The 14,297-nt window shown below is 58.3% G+C and overlaps 1 protein-coding gene across 1 annotated transcript; it reads left to right on the forward strand.

The window, feature by feature from the left end:
• The first annotated feature begins 572 nt into the window (after positions 1–572).
• ZNF8 (zinc finger protein 8) lies at positions 573–13,848 on the forward strand. The gene is made up of 5 exons (XM_008161106.3): positions 573–737; positions 5,122–5,248; positions 5,519–5,614; positions 6,349–7,482; positions 13,733–13,848. Exons 1-5 carry the CDS (start codon positions 672–674, stop codon positions 13,846–13,848), a joined length of 1,539 nt encoding a protein of 512 aa, XP_008159328.2. The 5' UTR covers positions 573–671.
• Positions 13,849–14,297: the final 449 nt, after the last annotated feature.

Here is a 14,297-nt window from a genome sequence, read left to right on the forward strand (position 1 = left end):
CCGAGCCCTAGCTGGTTTGGCTCCATGGATAGACCGTCGGCCTGCGGACTGAAGGGTCCTGGGTTCGATTCCAGTCAAGGGCACATGCCCGGGATGCGGGCTCAATCCCCAGTAGGGGGCGTGAAGGAGGAAATCAATGATTCTCTGTCATCATTGATGTTTCTATTCTCTCTCCCTCTCTGAAATCAATAGAAATATATTTTAAAAAAGGGGGGGGGGGGGAGCCCAAGGCCAGACTTAACACCAGCTCATCCAGTCCCAGCGTGTAGATTGTTTTGAGGGGCCGCCAGGCGAGAGCCGCTGAACGCGGAGGAGGGGACGCCTTCCCCGCCCCCTGCGTCTCCCCAGGGAACCCAGGCCCAGGTCGCCCCACAGCTTCGCGTCAACGCAGCCCCAAGTCGCCTCGGGCCCCATTGGCCGGAAGTCGGTAAGCGGAGGCTCCCATTGGCCCGATGCCAGAAGCCTCCCATTGGTCGAAGACTCAACAAACGGAGACTCCATTGGTTTCGCGCTGCCACGCGCCGCGCGGCCTTCTGGGAGTTGTAGTCTTGACGTCCCCGGGTCGGCCGCCATTGTCCCGCGGTGGGCGAGCAGTAGCGGACCCTGAGGCGGGGGACGGCTCTCGGGTTTAGGGTCGCCCCGCGCTCTCGTCCTCGACCTCTAGGCCCAGGATGGACCCTGAGGAGGAAGCGGCCGCCTTGGCGATGGCGACGGGGCCGCCGCCGGGACGGCCTCAGGTAACGGTAACAATAGCCGAAACGACGGCGGCCGCGGGCCCAGCCTGACGTCTCCCTCCGAGTCTGACCTTTCACCCCCGCGGCGCTCCTCCCGTTACCTGCGGGGAAACTGAGGCGAGGTCGGCGTGCGCGGTCTGGGGTGCTGCTAGGGGCCCCCGAGAGCGAATGCTTGGCCGCTCCGCCCGCCCCCCGGGTCTTGGATGCGGCTTAGGGTCCTTCCCGGGGACGGGCCGGCCCCCTCCCCGCCCGGAAGGCTGACCCCGCGGCCGCGGGTCACAGGTATGGTCGCCTGGAGATGCTCGGATGCGTGGAGTCACCGGACACCCGCCGAGGGCCCGGCTCCGCGCACCCCTGGCCTGCGGGCTGGGCGGCACCTCGGGAGGCGAGGAGAAGTCAGGCTGCACCCCATGAGGGGCGGAGACAACCTGAGTCCCCGGCGCCACCCCCGGGACTGGGGACTGGGGACAGCAGTGCCGGGCGGCCCGCGCCTGCAGGTCGCTGTGGGAAGGCCCCGGCCCCCAGCCCCGGCGGTTCCAGGCGAAGTGGCCGCTGTGGTATTTCTCTGGTTGAGCGTGACCTATGAACCTGGAGGTCAAGGTTCGATTCCTGGTCCGGGCGCATGCCCGGTTGTGGGGGGCGTGCAGGAGGCAGCGGGTCCATGATCCTCTCTCATCCATGTTTCTCTCCCTCTCCCTTCCTCTCTCTAAAATCAATAAAAATAAAATAAAAGATAAAGTGCTGTCTCTCCCCACTGTAAGGAGACAAAAGTCATTCAGAATTCCTGAAGCTGCCCTGGCCGGTGTGGCTCAGTGGATAGAGCGTCGGCCTGCTGACTGAAGGGTCCCGGGTTCGATTCCGGTCAAGGGCATGTGCCTTGGTTGCGGGCACATCCCCAGTAGGGGGTGTGCAGGAGGCAGCTGATCGATGTTTCTAGCTCTCCCTCTCCCTCTCTAGAAAATCAGTAAATTACTATTTTTTTTAAATTGCTGAAGCTGGCATTTTTGCTGCCGCTGCTGCTTTTTTTTTAATAATCCTTACTGAAGGATATGTTTACTGATTTTTAGCAGAGAGGGAGGGAGAGAGAGAGAGAGACAGACATTGATGTGAGGGAGCAACATGGATCGGCTGCCTCCCCGGGCATGTGCCCTGATTGGGAATTGAACTGTGACCTCCTGGGTTTTTTTGTTTGTTTTCTTTTTGTATTTATCATTATTTATTTGTTTATTTTTATAATTTTTTTTTTATTGTCTAAAGTTTTACATATGTCTCCTTTTTCCCCAATTGTCTTCCCTCTCCCCCAGCCATTCCCACCCTGGGGAAGCCCCCACCGCCCCAGTGTCTGTGTCCATTGGTTGTGCTAATATGCATGCATACAAGTCCTTTGGTTGCTCTCTGACCGTGCCCCGCGCCGCCCCCCCCCCCTGCCATTTGTCTCTGGATCAATTCTTGTTCATCAGTTTATGTTGATCATTATATCCCACGTATGAGTGAGGTCATGTGATATTTATCTTTCTCCGCCTGGCTTATTTCACTTAGCACAATGCTCTCCAGGTCCATCTATGTTGTTGCAAATGGTAAGAACTCCGTCTTTTTTATAGCGGCGTAATAGTCCATTGTGCAGATGTACCACAGTTGTTTTTTTTGTTTTTTTTTTTAAAAATATATTTTATTGATTTTTTTACATAGAGGAAGAGAGAGGGATAGAGAGTCAGACACATCGATTAGCTGCCTCTTGCACACCCCCCACTAGGGATGTGCCCGCAACCAAGGTACATGCCCTTGACTGGAATCGAACCCGGGACCCTTGAGTCCGCAGGCTGACGCTCTATCCACTGAGCCAAACCGGTTTCGGCTGTACCACAGTTTTTTAATCCACTCATCTGCTGATGGACTCTTAGGCTATTTCCAAATCTTAGCTGTGGTGAATTGTGCTGCTGTGAACATAGGGGTGTATATGTCCTTTCTGATTGGTGTTTCTGGGATCTCCTGGTTCTCAGGTCTATGCTCAACCACTGGTTTTTACGAGAGAGGAAGCAGCGAGGAGGGGGGAGATAGAAACATGGGTCAGCTGCCTCCTGCACCACCTCCCACTGGGGATTGAGCCGGAATCCCGGGCATGCTCCCTGAGGGAGGATCCAAGAGGCAGCCCCTCTGCGCAGGGCAGGACGCCCTGACCTGGGCTCACCCCTGCACCCTCGGCCTATGGGGTCGGCGCTCTCACCTGAGTTCCAGGCCGGGGCTCTATCTCCTTGGACATATTCTTGGATATATCCTTTGTTAGTTTTATTATGTGGCCTTTATTATTGAGTTGTAAGAGCTTTTTTGTATGTTCCGGACACAAATCTTTTATCAGATTAGTGTGTTTTTCTGCGATTAGTATCTTCCATTATGTGGGTGTCTGTTGGCTAGAGTGTCCTTTGGAGCATAAAAGTTTTTCATTTTGAGGACGTTTCGTTTATTTCTTGCTTGTGCTTTTTGCTGTCCTATCTAAGAATCTTTTGCCAAGTCCAAGGTTATGAAGATTTATCCCTGTGTTTTCTTCTAAGAGTTTAATCGTTTCCGCTCTTACGTTTATGTGAGGTAGGACTGCTTGTCCTGGAAGAAGAGTTTCACAGCCGCTCAGTCCCCGCCACAGCCCCCAGGAGACAGGGAAACGAGGAGGCAGGGGTGGGTCCCTGCTCTGCTGCTTTTTGTTGTTGTCAGTTCTCACCCGAGGATATTTTTCTGTTGATTTTTAGAGAGAGTGGAAGGGAGGGGGAGAGACAGGAAGAGACTCACACATCGATTGGTTGCCTCTGGCACGCATCCTGACCAGGCCCAGGCATCGAGCCTCTAACCGAGGTACATGCCCCTGAGTAGATTGGAACCTGAGACCCTTCAATCCACAGGCCGATGCTCTGTCCACTGAGCCACACCGGCCAGGGCTGCTCCATGTTTCTTGAGGGGTCCTGGATTGCGAGAAGGTGGTTCTTGGGTGACGCACCCTGGAATCGGGCTCCCTCCTCTCTGGTTCCAGGTACATCACCTGAGAACTGCAGCTGCCAAGTCACCGCTGCTCGGTAGCTCCTGCGATGAGCGTCTGCCCCCTGGTGGTCAGTGCACATCATGGCTACTGGTCGGATGGTCGCTTAGGCTTTTAGCCTATCTAATAATAGACAAATATGCAAATTGACCTCACCTTCGCTACGCCCAAGCCACACCCACCAGCCAAGCCACGCCCGTCAACCAATCAGGACGAATATGCAAATCACCCCAACAAAGATGGAGGCTAATTTGCATATCAAGACAGCGTAGAAAGAAGCCAAGAGCTGCAGAAGGGAGCAAAGCTGCAGAGAAGCAAGCAAGCCAGGGGGAGGAGAAGGGAGGAGCGGAGGTGGGGCCAGGGGAGAAGGGAGGAGCGGAGGCGGGGCGGGCGGGGGAGAAGGAAGGAGAGCAGGCAGGGTGGGGTAGAGTGCAGCAGGAAACCCTATTGCAGGATTTTTCCTGCAACGGGAACGCTAGTATATATATAAAAGGATTATTTTTTAAAATCTTTATCGGAGGGAATGTTCAATAATTTTTAGAAAGACAGAGGGGTCGGGGGGAGAGAGATAAATATTGATGGGTTGCCTCCCATACGTGCTTGACGGGGGCCAGGAATCCCACCCCGACTGAATTGAACCCGCGATCTTTCCATCTGTGAGAAATCGCTCCAACCAACTGAGCCACCGGCCAGGGCTGTGGGACACATTTTAAGTGCATTGGCTCAACTTATAAAAATAAAAAGTCTTCACTTGAAAACATGACCTGATTTTCAGCTTCTCACCAGAGACTGGCAGTTCTGACCACTTGAGTCCTGTATTTCCCCACAGTCAGCTGCCTCTTTACACGGGGCCCATTTCCCTGCCCCCTCCAGGTCACCTCTCAGGCTAAACACTCCCACTGGCCACACCAGCCCTGGGGAGCCTGTTCGGTTCCTGAGGGCAGGGGAGTTTCTGACTCTCGCTGTAACCCCCTTGTCAGAGAGGACGGGCTTGCTCTGAGTCTGAGGGCTCGTGTGTGTTAACTGTAGATGCACAACCTGGCCCAGGCCCAGGGCCTTGACAGCAGCCGTGTCTGTGGCCCACGGAGCTGCCAGTCAGGAGTGCAGACCGGCCTCTGTCCGCGTCCTCACCTGTCTGAGGTCAGTGGTAGGTCTGCTGTGGGTGGTTCTAATCCCGCTGGCGGCTCTCAGGTCCTCGCTGTGCAGTCCACACGGATGTGTAGAAGCCCCGTAGGTGCCGGTGAGACCCAGCTCACATGCCCAGGACCCTGGCTGCCCGTCTGCTCCTTCCCACTCCTCCTCCTTTTCCCGTGAGCGCTGACGGGGCAGCCCAGCTGACGGAGTGTGTATGTGACGTTTCAGGAACCCGTGACCTTCCGGGACGTGGCCGTGGACTTCTCCCCGGAGGAGTGGGGGCGGCTGGGCCCTGCGCAGAGGACGCTGTACCGGGACGTGATGCTGGAGACCTTCGGACACCTGCTCTCCGTGGGTGAGGCCACCGCCCGCGCTGAGAGCAGATTCCCGCACTAATTCTTCATGGGTGACAGGTCGTAGAGCCCCGGGCTGGGGACCAGGACCTGGGTGCCCCTTCCCTGAGGGGCATGCGGACAGGGAGGTGTCTTCCCTTCTCTGCCCCATTGCACAGCTTTCTCCTTGTGGTGAGAATCCCCGTCCTGGCGTCAGGAGTCTGGGGCTGTGGGCAGGCTGCTGCTTTGTGTCCCAACAGAACCCCACATCTCGTGTCTCCCTCTGTTTCCAGGCCCTGAGCTTCCCAAGCCTGAAGTCATCTCCCAGCTGGAGCGAGGCGCCGAGCTGTGGGTGGTGGAGCGGGGACTCGCCCAGGGCTGCTGTCCAGGTGGGGTCCCTGGAGGGGTGCTGACCTGTGGGTGGTGGAGCGAGCACTCGCCCAGGGATGCTGTCCAGGTGGGGATCCCTAGGGGGCACTGTTGAGAACGGGTGGTGAATCGCGTCCTCCAGACCATCTGCAGACCCAGTGGTCACAGCGAAACGTAAAGTGGGAAGGGCTGGTGAGGCCAAGTCCAGAGGAGGCTAGGCTCCAGGTCACAGTCCCCGTGGGCTGAAGGTCACTGTCCCCGTGGGCTGAAGGTCACTGTTCCCGAGTCTGTGGTGGTGGTTGCAGCAGCCAGAGGAAACAGGTTTGCCTTCACCTCCGTGCACTCAGCATGGAGCCCTCTTGGGCCTGAGGCCTCGGGCTGCAGCTCCCCAGGTGTCCTGAGACGGGCGCCCCGCTTGCATGTGGCCTGTGACTCAAGTTTTCTAAAACCGAGCTGCTCGTCCTCCCTGAGCCCCCAGCTGCTGCTCCAGGCTCGGTTCAGCGTCTGCCTCCAGCTCCTGAAGGCAGGCTCTCCCTCTGTTGGGGTCACTACTTGATCCCCAGCATCTGAGGTCAGGTAACAAGTATTTTAGGCTTTGCGGGCTGCGTGTAGTCTGTTTTCTATCACCACGAACATAACAGCTTAAAACGGCACACATTGGGCAGGAGGGAAGGTAACGGGGTGGAGGCCGAGCTGCTGGGGGCCGGCTCCCCTCCATTCCTTCCCGGCCCCTCAGAGCTCTGCTTTCTTTCAGGCTGGGAGCCTGGACCTGAAGCGCCGGTGCCCGCGGGGCAGGTCCTTCCTGAGGAAGCGCAGTCTGGCGCCCCCGGGGAAGGCTGGGGCTGTGGGGCCCCGGCGCCCCAGGAGGACCAGGATGGCTCCAGGCCAGCCGAGTTCTGCCTCGAGGAAGCCCCAGCTCAAGGGAGGAGCCCCGAGAGCCTCAGACCCGGGGAAAGCTGTGTCCCGAGCTCAGACCTAGACCTGTTCCCCGAGATTCCTGGGAGCGCCTCTTTCTGTACCTCCGACTCGCAGGCCACGGACTCCGGGGGTCCCTCCCGCGCGGCCGGCCCCCTCGCGGAGCTCGCAGCTGGCCCCACACCGGAGAAGCCCTACAAGTGCACGGACTGTGGGAAGTCCTTCAACCACAACGCGCACCTCACGGTGCACAAGCGCATCCACACGGGGGAGCGGCCGTACATGTGCAAAGAGTGCGGCAAGGCCTTCAGCCAGAACTCCTCGCTGGTGCAGCACGAGCGCATCCACACGGGCGACAAGCCCTACAAGTGCGCCGAGTGCGGCAAGTCCTTCTGCCACAGCACGCACCTCACCGTGCACCGCCGCATCCACACCGGCGAGAAGCCCTACGCCTGCCAGGACTGCGGCCGGGCCTTCAACCAAAACTCCTCGCTGGGCCGGCACCGGCGCACGCACACCGGGGAGAAGCCCTACGCCTGCAGCGTGTGCGGCAAGGCCTTCTCCCGCACCACCTGCCTGTTCCTGCACCTGCGGACGCACACGGAGGAGCGGCCCTACGAGTGCAGCCACTGCGGGAAGGGCTTCCGGCACAGCTCGTCGCTGGCGCAGCACCAGCGCAAGCACGCGGGGGAGAAGCCCTACGAGTGCCGCCAGCGGCTCCTCTTCCAGCAGGCCGCCCTCGCCGCGCACCAGTGGGCGGGCGCCCTGGGCTGCGACCCGGCCCTGGCTCCGGGCGAGGGCGCCCAGCGCAGTGACCGGCCCTTCCGGTGCGGCCAGTGCGGCAAGTGCTTCATCCAGAGCTCGCACCTCATCCGCCACCAGGTAACGCACACGCGGGATGGGCCTCGCGGGCGGAAGCGGAGGCGGCCGGAGCAGCCCCTGGGCCGCAGCTCGCATCCTCCCCTGCGCACAGGTGAGGACCCCGGGCACGGGACCGGGGCGGGGCCGCCTGCCAGCAAGGCGCTCGCCCTGTTTGACATCCACGAGATCATGCAGGAGAGAAACCCCGTGCACGTGATTGCGGTGGAGGAGCCGCCTGTGGGCACGCCCGTGGTGTTTGACATCAAAGAGTCCCCCTAGGAGGCCCTGCAGGACTGACCCTCACCGCAGGCAGGACGGCCTGGGCGCCCTCCGCTCTCCCTTTACCCTATTTCCTGCTGTTGCCTCTAGGACTCTGACATGGGTTCGCAGGTCATGTTAAAAAGTCAGCACAGGCCCCGTTCGGTAAAGGAAAACTAAAGCAAGAGTGATTGTAATGGAGTGACGTGTGCTCAGCAGGCGCGGAGTCTCCTGGTCGAGCCGCTAGGCTGGAGACCTGCAGGGCCTGTCGGGAGAAATAGGAATTTTTTCTATTGATTTTTTTTTTAAGAGTGGAGGGGACGGATGCAGAGGGGAGAGAGAGAGAAACATGGATGTGTTAGAGAGTTGTCCCAACTCGTTCCCCAAAGGGAGCCGCAGATTGAATCTGCAACCAAGGTACGGTCCCTCGACCAGAAATCTAACCCTGGACCCTTCAGTGCACAGGCCGGGGCTCTCACACTGAGCACCCGCCAGGGCGGGAGGTGAATTTTCAGTGTTGACTCAGTCTTGGAAAAAGTTTGAGCAAAACAAAATGCCGTTGCATTTCTGGGAAATTCTGTACAAAATTCTCAGCATGCAGGATTCCTGTGTTTACCTGTGAGGTCGGCTGAGGGTCTCCGTTCTCACTTAAACAGATGGTTTCATACGTACACTCGGGGTCCCCAGGGCCAGTCTGCACTTCACTGGCATTGGAGCCCCGCCCACATCAGCCACTCCCGTGCCTGACACAGACGGCAGGCAAACCCCATGAGATGCCACTGCTCCTGGGAAAGCCACTGCCTCTTAGCAGCCAGTGCTGCTGGGAGCTGCAGGCTGGCTCTCCATTGGTGAGGTCTGGTTGCCATGACTGCGGGAGGGCAGGGACCTGCTCCACATCCCATAATGTCCCCACTGCAAAGGTAGAGACGCCGTGCCCAGCACTAGCCACCATTTCCCGAAATTGTTTTTATTTCAGAGAGGAAGGGAGAGGGAGAGACAGAAGAAACATCAATGATGAGAGGGAATCATGGATCGGCTGCCTCCTGCACGTCTCCCGACTGGGGTTCAAGCCTGCAACCCGAGCACGTGTCCTTGAGCAGAATGGAACCTGGGGCCCTGGAGTCTGCAGGCCGGTGCTCTATCCACTGAGCTGCACCGGCGAGGGCTCTTCTTTAGTCTTACATTCGTTTTGGGGGGGATTTTGTCGCCATCTCCAGCCTCCCCATCAGCTGCTCCTCGCTCTGCCTGGTGGAATGCCCTCTGGTGATGCCCGGGTGTGCTGGGGCACCTCGCGAATTGTGTGACCCCCACCTTGTATGGGGTCTCTGCTGGAGGCCCCAGGTGTCGGTGCCAGACTTCTGAGAACATGGTTCATTTCTGTATGACGAGGGGCATGCTCACGGCACCATTCATGTTCGTGGTCGCAAACTCCGCCTCGATCATCTTACTGCTCCTCCAGTTTTAAACCTGAGTAAAGCCTAGCACTCCAGCTTGGTCCAGGCTGTTGTTGACATAAAGGCACCGTGATCACCTGGCTGGTTTAGCTAAGTGGTTAGAGCAGGGGTCCTCAAACTTTTTAAACGGGGGGCCAGTTCACTGTCCCTCAGACCGTTGGAGGGCTGGACTATAGTTTAAAAAAAAACTATGAACAAATTCCTATGCAAACTGCACATATCTTATTTTGAAGTAAAAAAACAAAACGGCAAAAACATCCGCATGTGGCCTGCGGGCCGTAGTTGGAGGACGCCTGGGTTAGAGCATTGGCCCACAGACCGAAAGGTCACGGGTTCGATTCCTGCTCAAGGGCACGTGCCTCAGTTGCAGGTTCCCCATCCCCAGTAGGGGCATGTGCAGGAGCCAACCAATCAGTGTATCTCTCATGTCAACATTTCTCTGTCCTCCCATCCACTGTCTCTAGAAAGTAATGGAAAATTATCCTCGGGTGAGGATTTAAAAAAGCACAGTGATCAAGGTGCGATCCTTACCCTAACCAGTGTGGCTCAGTTGACAGAGCGTCGGCCTGTGAACTGGAGAGTTCTGGGTTCAATTCCCGGTCAGGGCACAGGCCTGGGTTGTGGGCTTGATCCCCAGTGGGGGGTGTGCAGGAGGCAGCCGATCATGGTTCTCTCTCAGCATGGATGTTTCTATCTCTCTATCCTTCTCCCTTCCTCTCTGAAATCAATAAAAATATATTTTTATTTTTAAAAAAAAGGTGTGATCCTTGGTGTCTCCTAGGCCAACTTTTATAAAAACCCAGGATTGAGCCCAGCCAGTGTTGCTCAGTGGGTGAGCATTGAACTGTGAACCAGGAGGTCATGGTTTGATTGGTGGTCGTGTTGCGCACTTGGTCCCCAGTGTGGGGTGTGCAGGAGGCAGCAGTCCGTGATTCCCATCATTGATGTTTCTATCTTTCCCTTTTCCTCTCTGAGATCAATAAACATATTTTTTATAAAGTGGTGATAGATTTTATCTTGTGTGGTCGGCACACGGTACAATATATAGATATTGTAACACAGAGGCCCACACCCGAAACCTATAGGATCACCCCAATAAATGTAGTAAAAACAAACACAGGGTTTGAATTTCTGTGGACACCCCCCCCCCCCCCCTCCGCCGCACGTCAAGTCCTTTGCTCCGAGATGCAGACACGGCCTCCTTGTGTGCTGTTCCCCCTGCACCTGCATCGCAGTGAAGTTAGGTACATCCGTGCACGTCCAAAGCTGGAAGGAAGCAGCACTGATCCTGCGAGAGACAGGGCGTCTGGACCCATAGGGCCCGTAGGGCAGCCGCCGCGAGACAGCGCTGGGGTGGCGGAGCTTCAGCGCTCCCTGCCCAGCATGGCCCAGTGTCCGCCTCTGTGGGTGCTGAGGTCACAGTGGGGTGGTTCCCATGGTAGCTGAGCTGCTCTGGCTCCTCCCTGGAGGTTGTGCCTATAAGACCCTCATGCAGCCCAGGTGTGTGTCCCCACACGCGCTTCTCCTGGGAGTTTGTCCCTATCCGCCCTCGGCCGCCCTGCCTTCTGGGAGCCTTCCCTTCACCCCAGAGGAAAGGGTGCGTCTCGGGCAGGCTGGGCCTCGGTGTCGGTTCCCTTTCCCAGGGAAGGAAGGTGGGCACAGGGCGAGGAGCCGCCCACCATTACAGCAGCGACAGCAGCGGCTTCAACAGGTCGGGTTCCTTGCAGCCTCTCCACCTCCCTCAGCGTCCCCCGAGACTGTGTGGCTCCAGCTCTTGCACCCACATCAGGCGAAGGGGGAAGGGCAGGCCAGCACTTCATCCCCGGTGAGTTTCAAAGAAAAGGCCTCCAGCTGATGTCCACTGTGTCTCGTGGGCCAAGATGGCCCCGGGGCCACCCTCAGGACAGGGGGCTTGGGAAGCTGGTCCTTAGCTTTTCCAGGCTCCATGGGGCAGACCTGCACCCCGAGAAACGGGCTTGGGGAGCAGAGTGGGTAACGGGCAGCTGGCGGCCTCCAGCCTCACAGGCCCCTGGTCCCGGGGTCAGGGGGTCAGATGCCCCTGCATCCCAGCCCATCCCCTCACCCCCTGGGTCGTCCAGCCTGCGGCCGGCCCTCCTACAGGCTGTCTGTCCCCTCCTCCTGGCCCCTCAACATCAGCACCCTAAGGGCCAGGGCAAAGTAATTTTTTTAAAGAAGCAGCAGCAGGAGCCAACAGGTGACCGCTGCCTCCGCTGTCCGCACACCTGGCAGAGGCCTTGGGCTGTCACTCAGCAGGGCGTTCACTTTGCATGATGTTCAGGGGCAGTTCCCTCAGCGCGGCCCCCACCCACACCCACACCCCTGCAGGCGGGGCCGGCGCTGTCCGAGGTGCTGAAACGTCCCGCCGTGGCTGAAAGGGGACTTGGCTGAAATGACTTCATTAAAATGACATCCGGTGTCCTGGCCACGCCTGCCTTTCTCCTGCCCGGGAGCCACCGGACTCCACGTTCCCGGGCAGGCAGTCCACGCGAGTTCCCACCCCTGCTTCCCTGGCGCTTCTCCCCCTCGGGGCTGGTCTGTGGCCGCAGCCGCCAGGGAGCGCGCATCCGGGAACCGGGAGCTCGTATTCTGGGACAGAGCCCTTGCCTCTGCCCCGGCCGCTCCTCCCTCTCCCCCTCCTCCTCCTCGTCTCACCTCAGGGTGGGGCTCAGGACCCTGTCAGCAACCGAGGGGCAGATCTGGGTCAGAGGCTCCTGTGGCCACAGCTAATCAGCCAAAATCCAGAAAACGGACGGAGCGGTGACACACACAGCTCACCCTCCAGGTCATGTGCAACCACGCGACAGACATGGTCACAGTGAGCCACACACACACACACACACACACACACACACACACACACACACCTTCCCCTCACCCCGGCACCCTCATTCCTCACACGCGCCTCACCCCCTCGCACTATGCAAGGTTCAACTTCCCACGCACGGTCCAGCGAGATCCTGCACTCACCGTCCCGCGGCCCCACATAGGCCCACCTAGACTACAACTCCCGGCAGGCCTCGGGCTGCTGGAGGGCTCCGGCGTGGCACCTTCTATGAGCTGTAACCCAGGGCCACGCCTGGTCCGTGTGGCGCGGCGCATTCCGGGAGTTGTAGTCCAGGCGGGCTGCGCGGCGCATTCTGGGAGTTGTTGTTCCGGCGTGCGGACGCGCTGGCGGGCTCCTCCGTCGGGCGCCTAAGCGTCCGCTACCGGAAGTGTCCCCTTGCCCCTCGGTGAGGTGGGTCCGAGGGCGGTCCCGCCGGGGTCGGGCCCGGAAGCCGCGAGCGTCCCCTGCGCCCCAAAGCGAGACGTGCTGGACGCGGCCACGGGCGGGCCGGCGGGGCGGTGTGAGGGGCTGACTGCCGGGCGCGCGAGCGCCGACGGACGCCCGCGAGTGCGGGACCGACTGACGGACCGAGCGCAGAACTGGTCCAAGGTGGGACCGCTGACTGGGCGTGGGGCGTGGGGCCGGCCGACCGGGCGCGCGATGGGCCTGCCCCAGTCCTGGGCGCGGGCGTCTGGCCGACGCGTGGATCCGCCAGTGGGACGGGGTCTGACCGTCCGGCCGGGTGTGCGGCGCCGACGGGGGCGGGGGCGTGGGCGGCCGCCGGCGGGTGTGTGACCTGAGAGGCTGGGCGCGTGGCTGACCGCGTGTGACCTCGCGTGACCTCGCCTCCCTAAGGGCCTGGCTGAGGCGACGAGCAAGAAGGGATGTGACTGACCGAGGAGATGCCCCGAGACTGTATGTTTATCTATTTATTTATTTTTAAATATTTTTATTGATTTCAGAGAGGAAGGGAGATGAGAGAGAGAGAGAGAGATCAACGATGAGAATCATTGATCCGCTGCCTCCTGCGCGCCCCACTTTGGGGGATGGAGCCCGGAACCGAGCCTGTACCCTGACCCGGAATCAAACCTGAGACCTCCTAGTTCAAAAGTCAAATCTCAACCCCTGAGCCACACCGGTTTGTGTGTTTTCAGTGGTCTGTGTGTGACAGAGATCGTGTGTGCCTGGCCCTGGCCTCCCCGACACCAACAGGTTGCAGGTTCGATCCCTGGTCAGGGCACGTACCTGGGCGGCAGGTTCGGTATCCGCTCGGGGTGAGTTTGGGAGGCACCCAATACATATTTCTCTCTCTCATCAATGTTTCTCTCTCCCTCTGTCCCCATTCCTCTCCACCTCTCTCAAATCAATACATTCAAAAAAATGAAAGAAAGAAATAGCCCTAGCCGGTGTGGCTCAGTGGATAGAGCATCAGCCTGCGGACTGAAGGGTTCTGGGTTTGAATACGGGTCAAGGGCATATGACCAGGTTGCAGGCTCCATCCCCAGTGAGGGGGCGTGCAGGAGGCAGCCGATCCATGATTCTCTCTCGTCATTGATGTTTCTATCTCTCTCTCCCTCTCCCTTCCTCTCTGAAATCAATAAAAAATATATTTTTTTTTTTTTTAAAGAAAGAAATTGTATGTGCCTGGGAATATTTTGGGGTATGACTGACAGGCTGCCTGGGATAGGGTGTGTGCATATACCTATGCGATTGACTGTCATGTTTCTCAGGGGGACTGAAAAGTGGAGGATTTGTGGTGTTTATCAAGTATATGACAAGGAATTTGTGTTTTGCCTTGTCTGCAGCTGAAACTGTGTGGCCAGTGGTTTATGGATATGTCCCCCGGTGCCTTCTGGGAGCTGATGTCTGCGAAGGGGCCGCAGAGACATCCAATTGGACGTTCGCTGCATGTTTGCTGTGAGCCTGGCCTCATGGATCGCCTTGAGTAACCTCACCCTCTGAGGTGTGTGCCATTATCAGCCAGGGTACGAGTAAGGAGTGAAAAAAGAAAAAAAACACACTCTGTCTTCGCTGGTTTGGCTCAGTGGATAGAGCGTCAGCCTGCAGATTAAAGGGTCCCGGGTTCGATTCCGGTCAAGGGCACATGCCCAGGTTATGGGCTCAATCCCCATTGTGGGGCATGCAGGAGGCAGCTGATCCATGATTCTCTCTCATCACTGATGTTTCTATCTCTCCTTCTCCCTTCCCTTCCTCTCTGAAAAATAAGTAAATAAATAAATAAATATTGGAAAAACACCCCTCCTCCCCCCAGCCAGGTGGCTCAGTTGGTTTGAGCATCATCCCATACACACGTACACACACACACACACACACACACACACACACACACACGACTACCTGGGGAGTGTG

The sequence above is a fragment of the Eptesicus fuscus genome, chromosome 21 (assembly GCF_027574615.1).
Source record: "Eptesicus fuscus isolate TK198812 chromosome 21, DD_ASM_mEF_20220401, whole genome shotgun sequence".
NCBI lineage: Eukaryota > Metazoa > Chordata > Mammalia > Chiroptera > Vespertilionidae > Eptesicus > Eptesicus fuscus.

Excerpts from the sequence above, each read along its gene's own strand:
- ZNF8 (XM_008161106.3), top strand. The coding sequence starts at position 672 with ATGGACCCTGAGGAGGAAGCGGCCGCCTTGGCGATGGCGACGGGGCCG. Across the intron at positions 5,249-5,518 it reads CGGACACCTGCTCTCCGTGG|GCCCTGAGCTTCCCAAGCCT; the intron begins GTGAGGCCACCG and ends CTCTGTTTCCAG. Across the intron at positions 5,615-6,348 it reads CGCCCAGGGCTGCTGTCCAG|GCTGGGAGCCTGGACCTGAA; the intron begins GTGGGGTCCCTG and ends GCTTTCTTTCAG.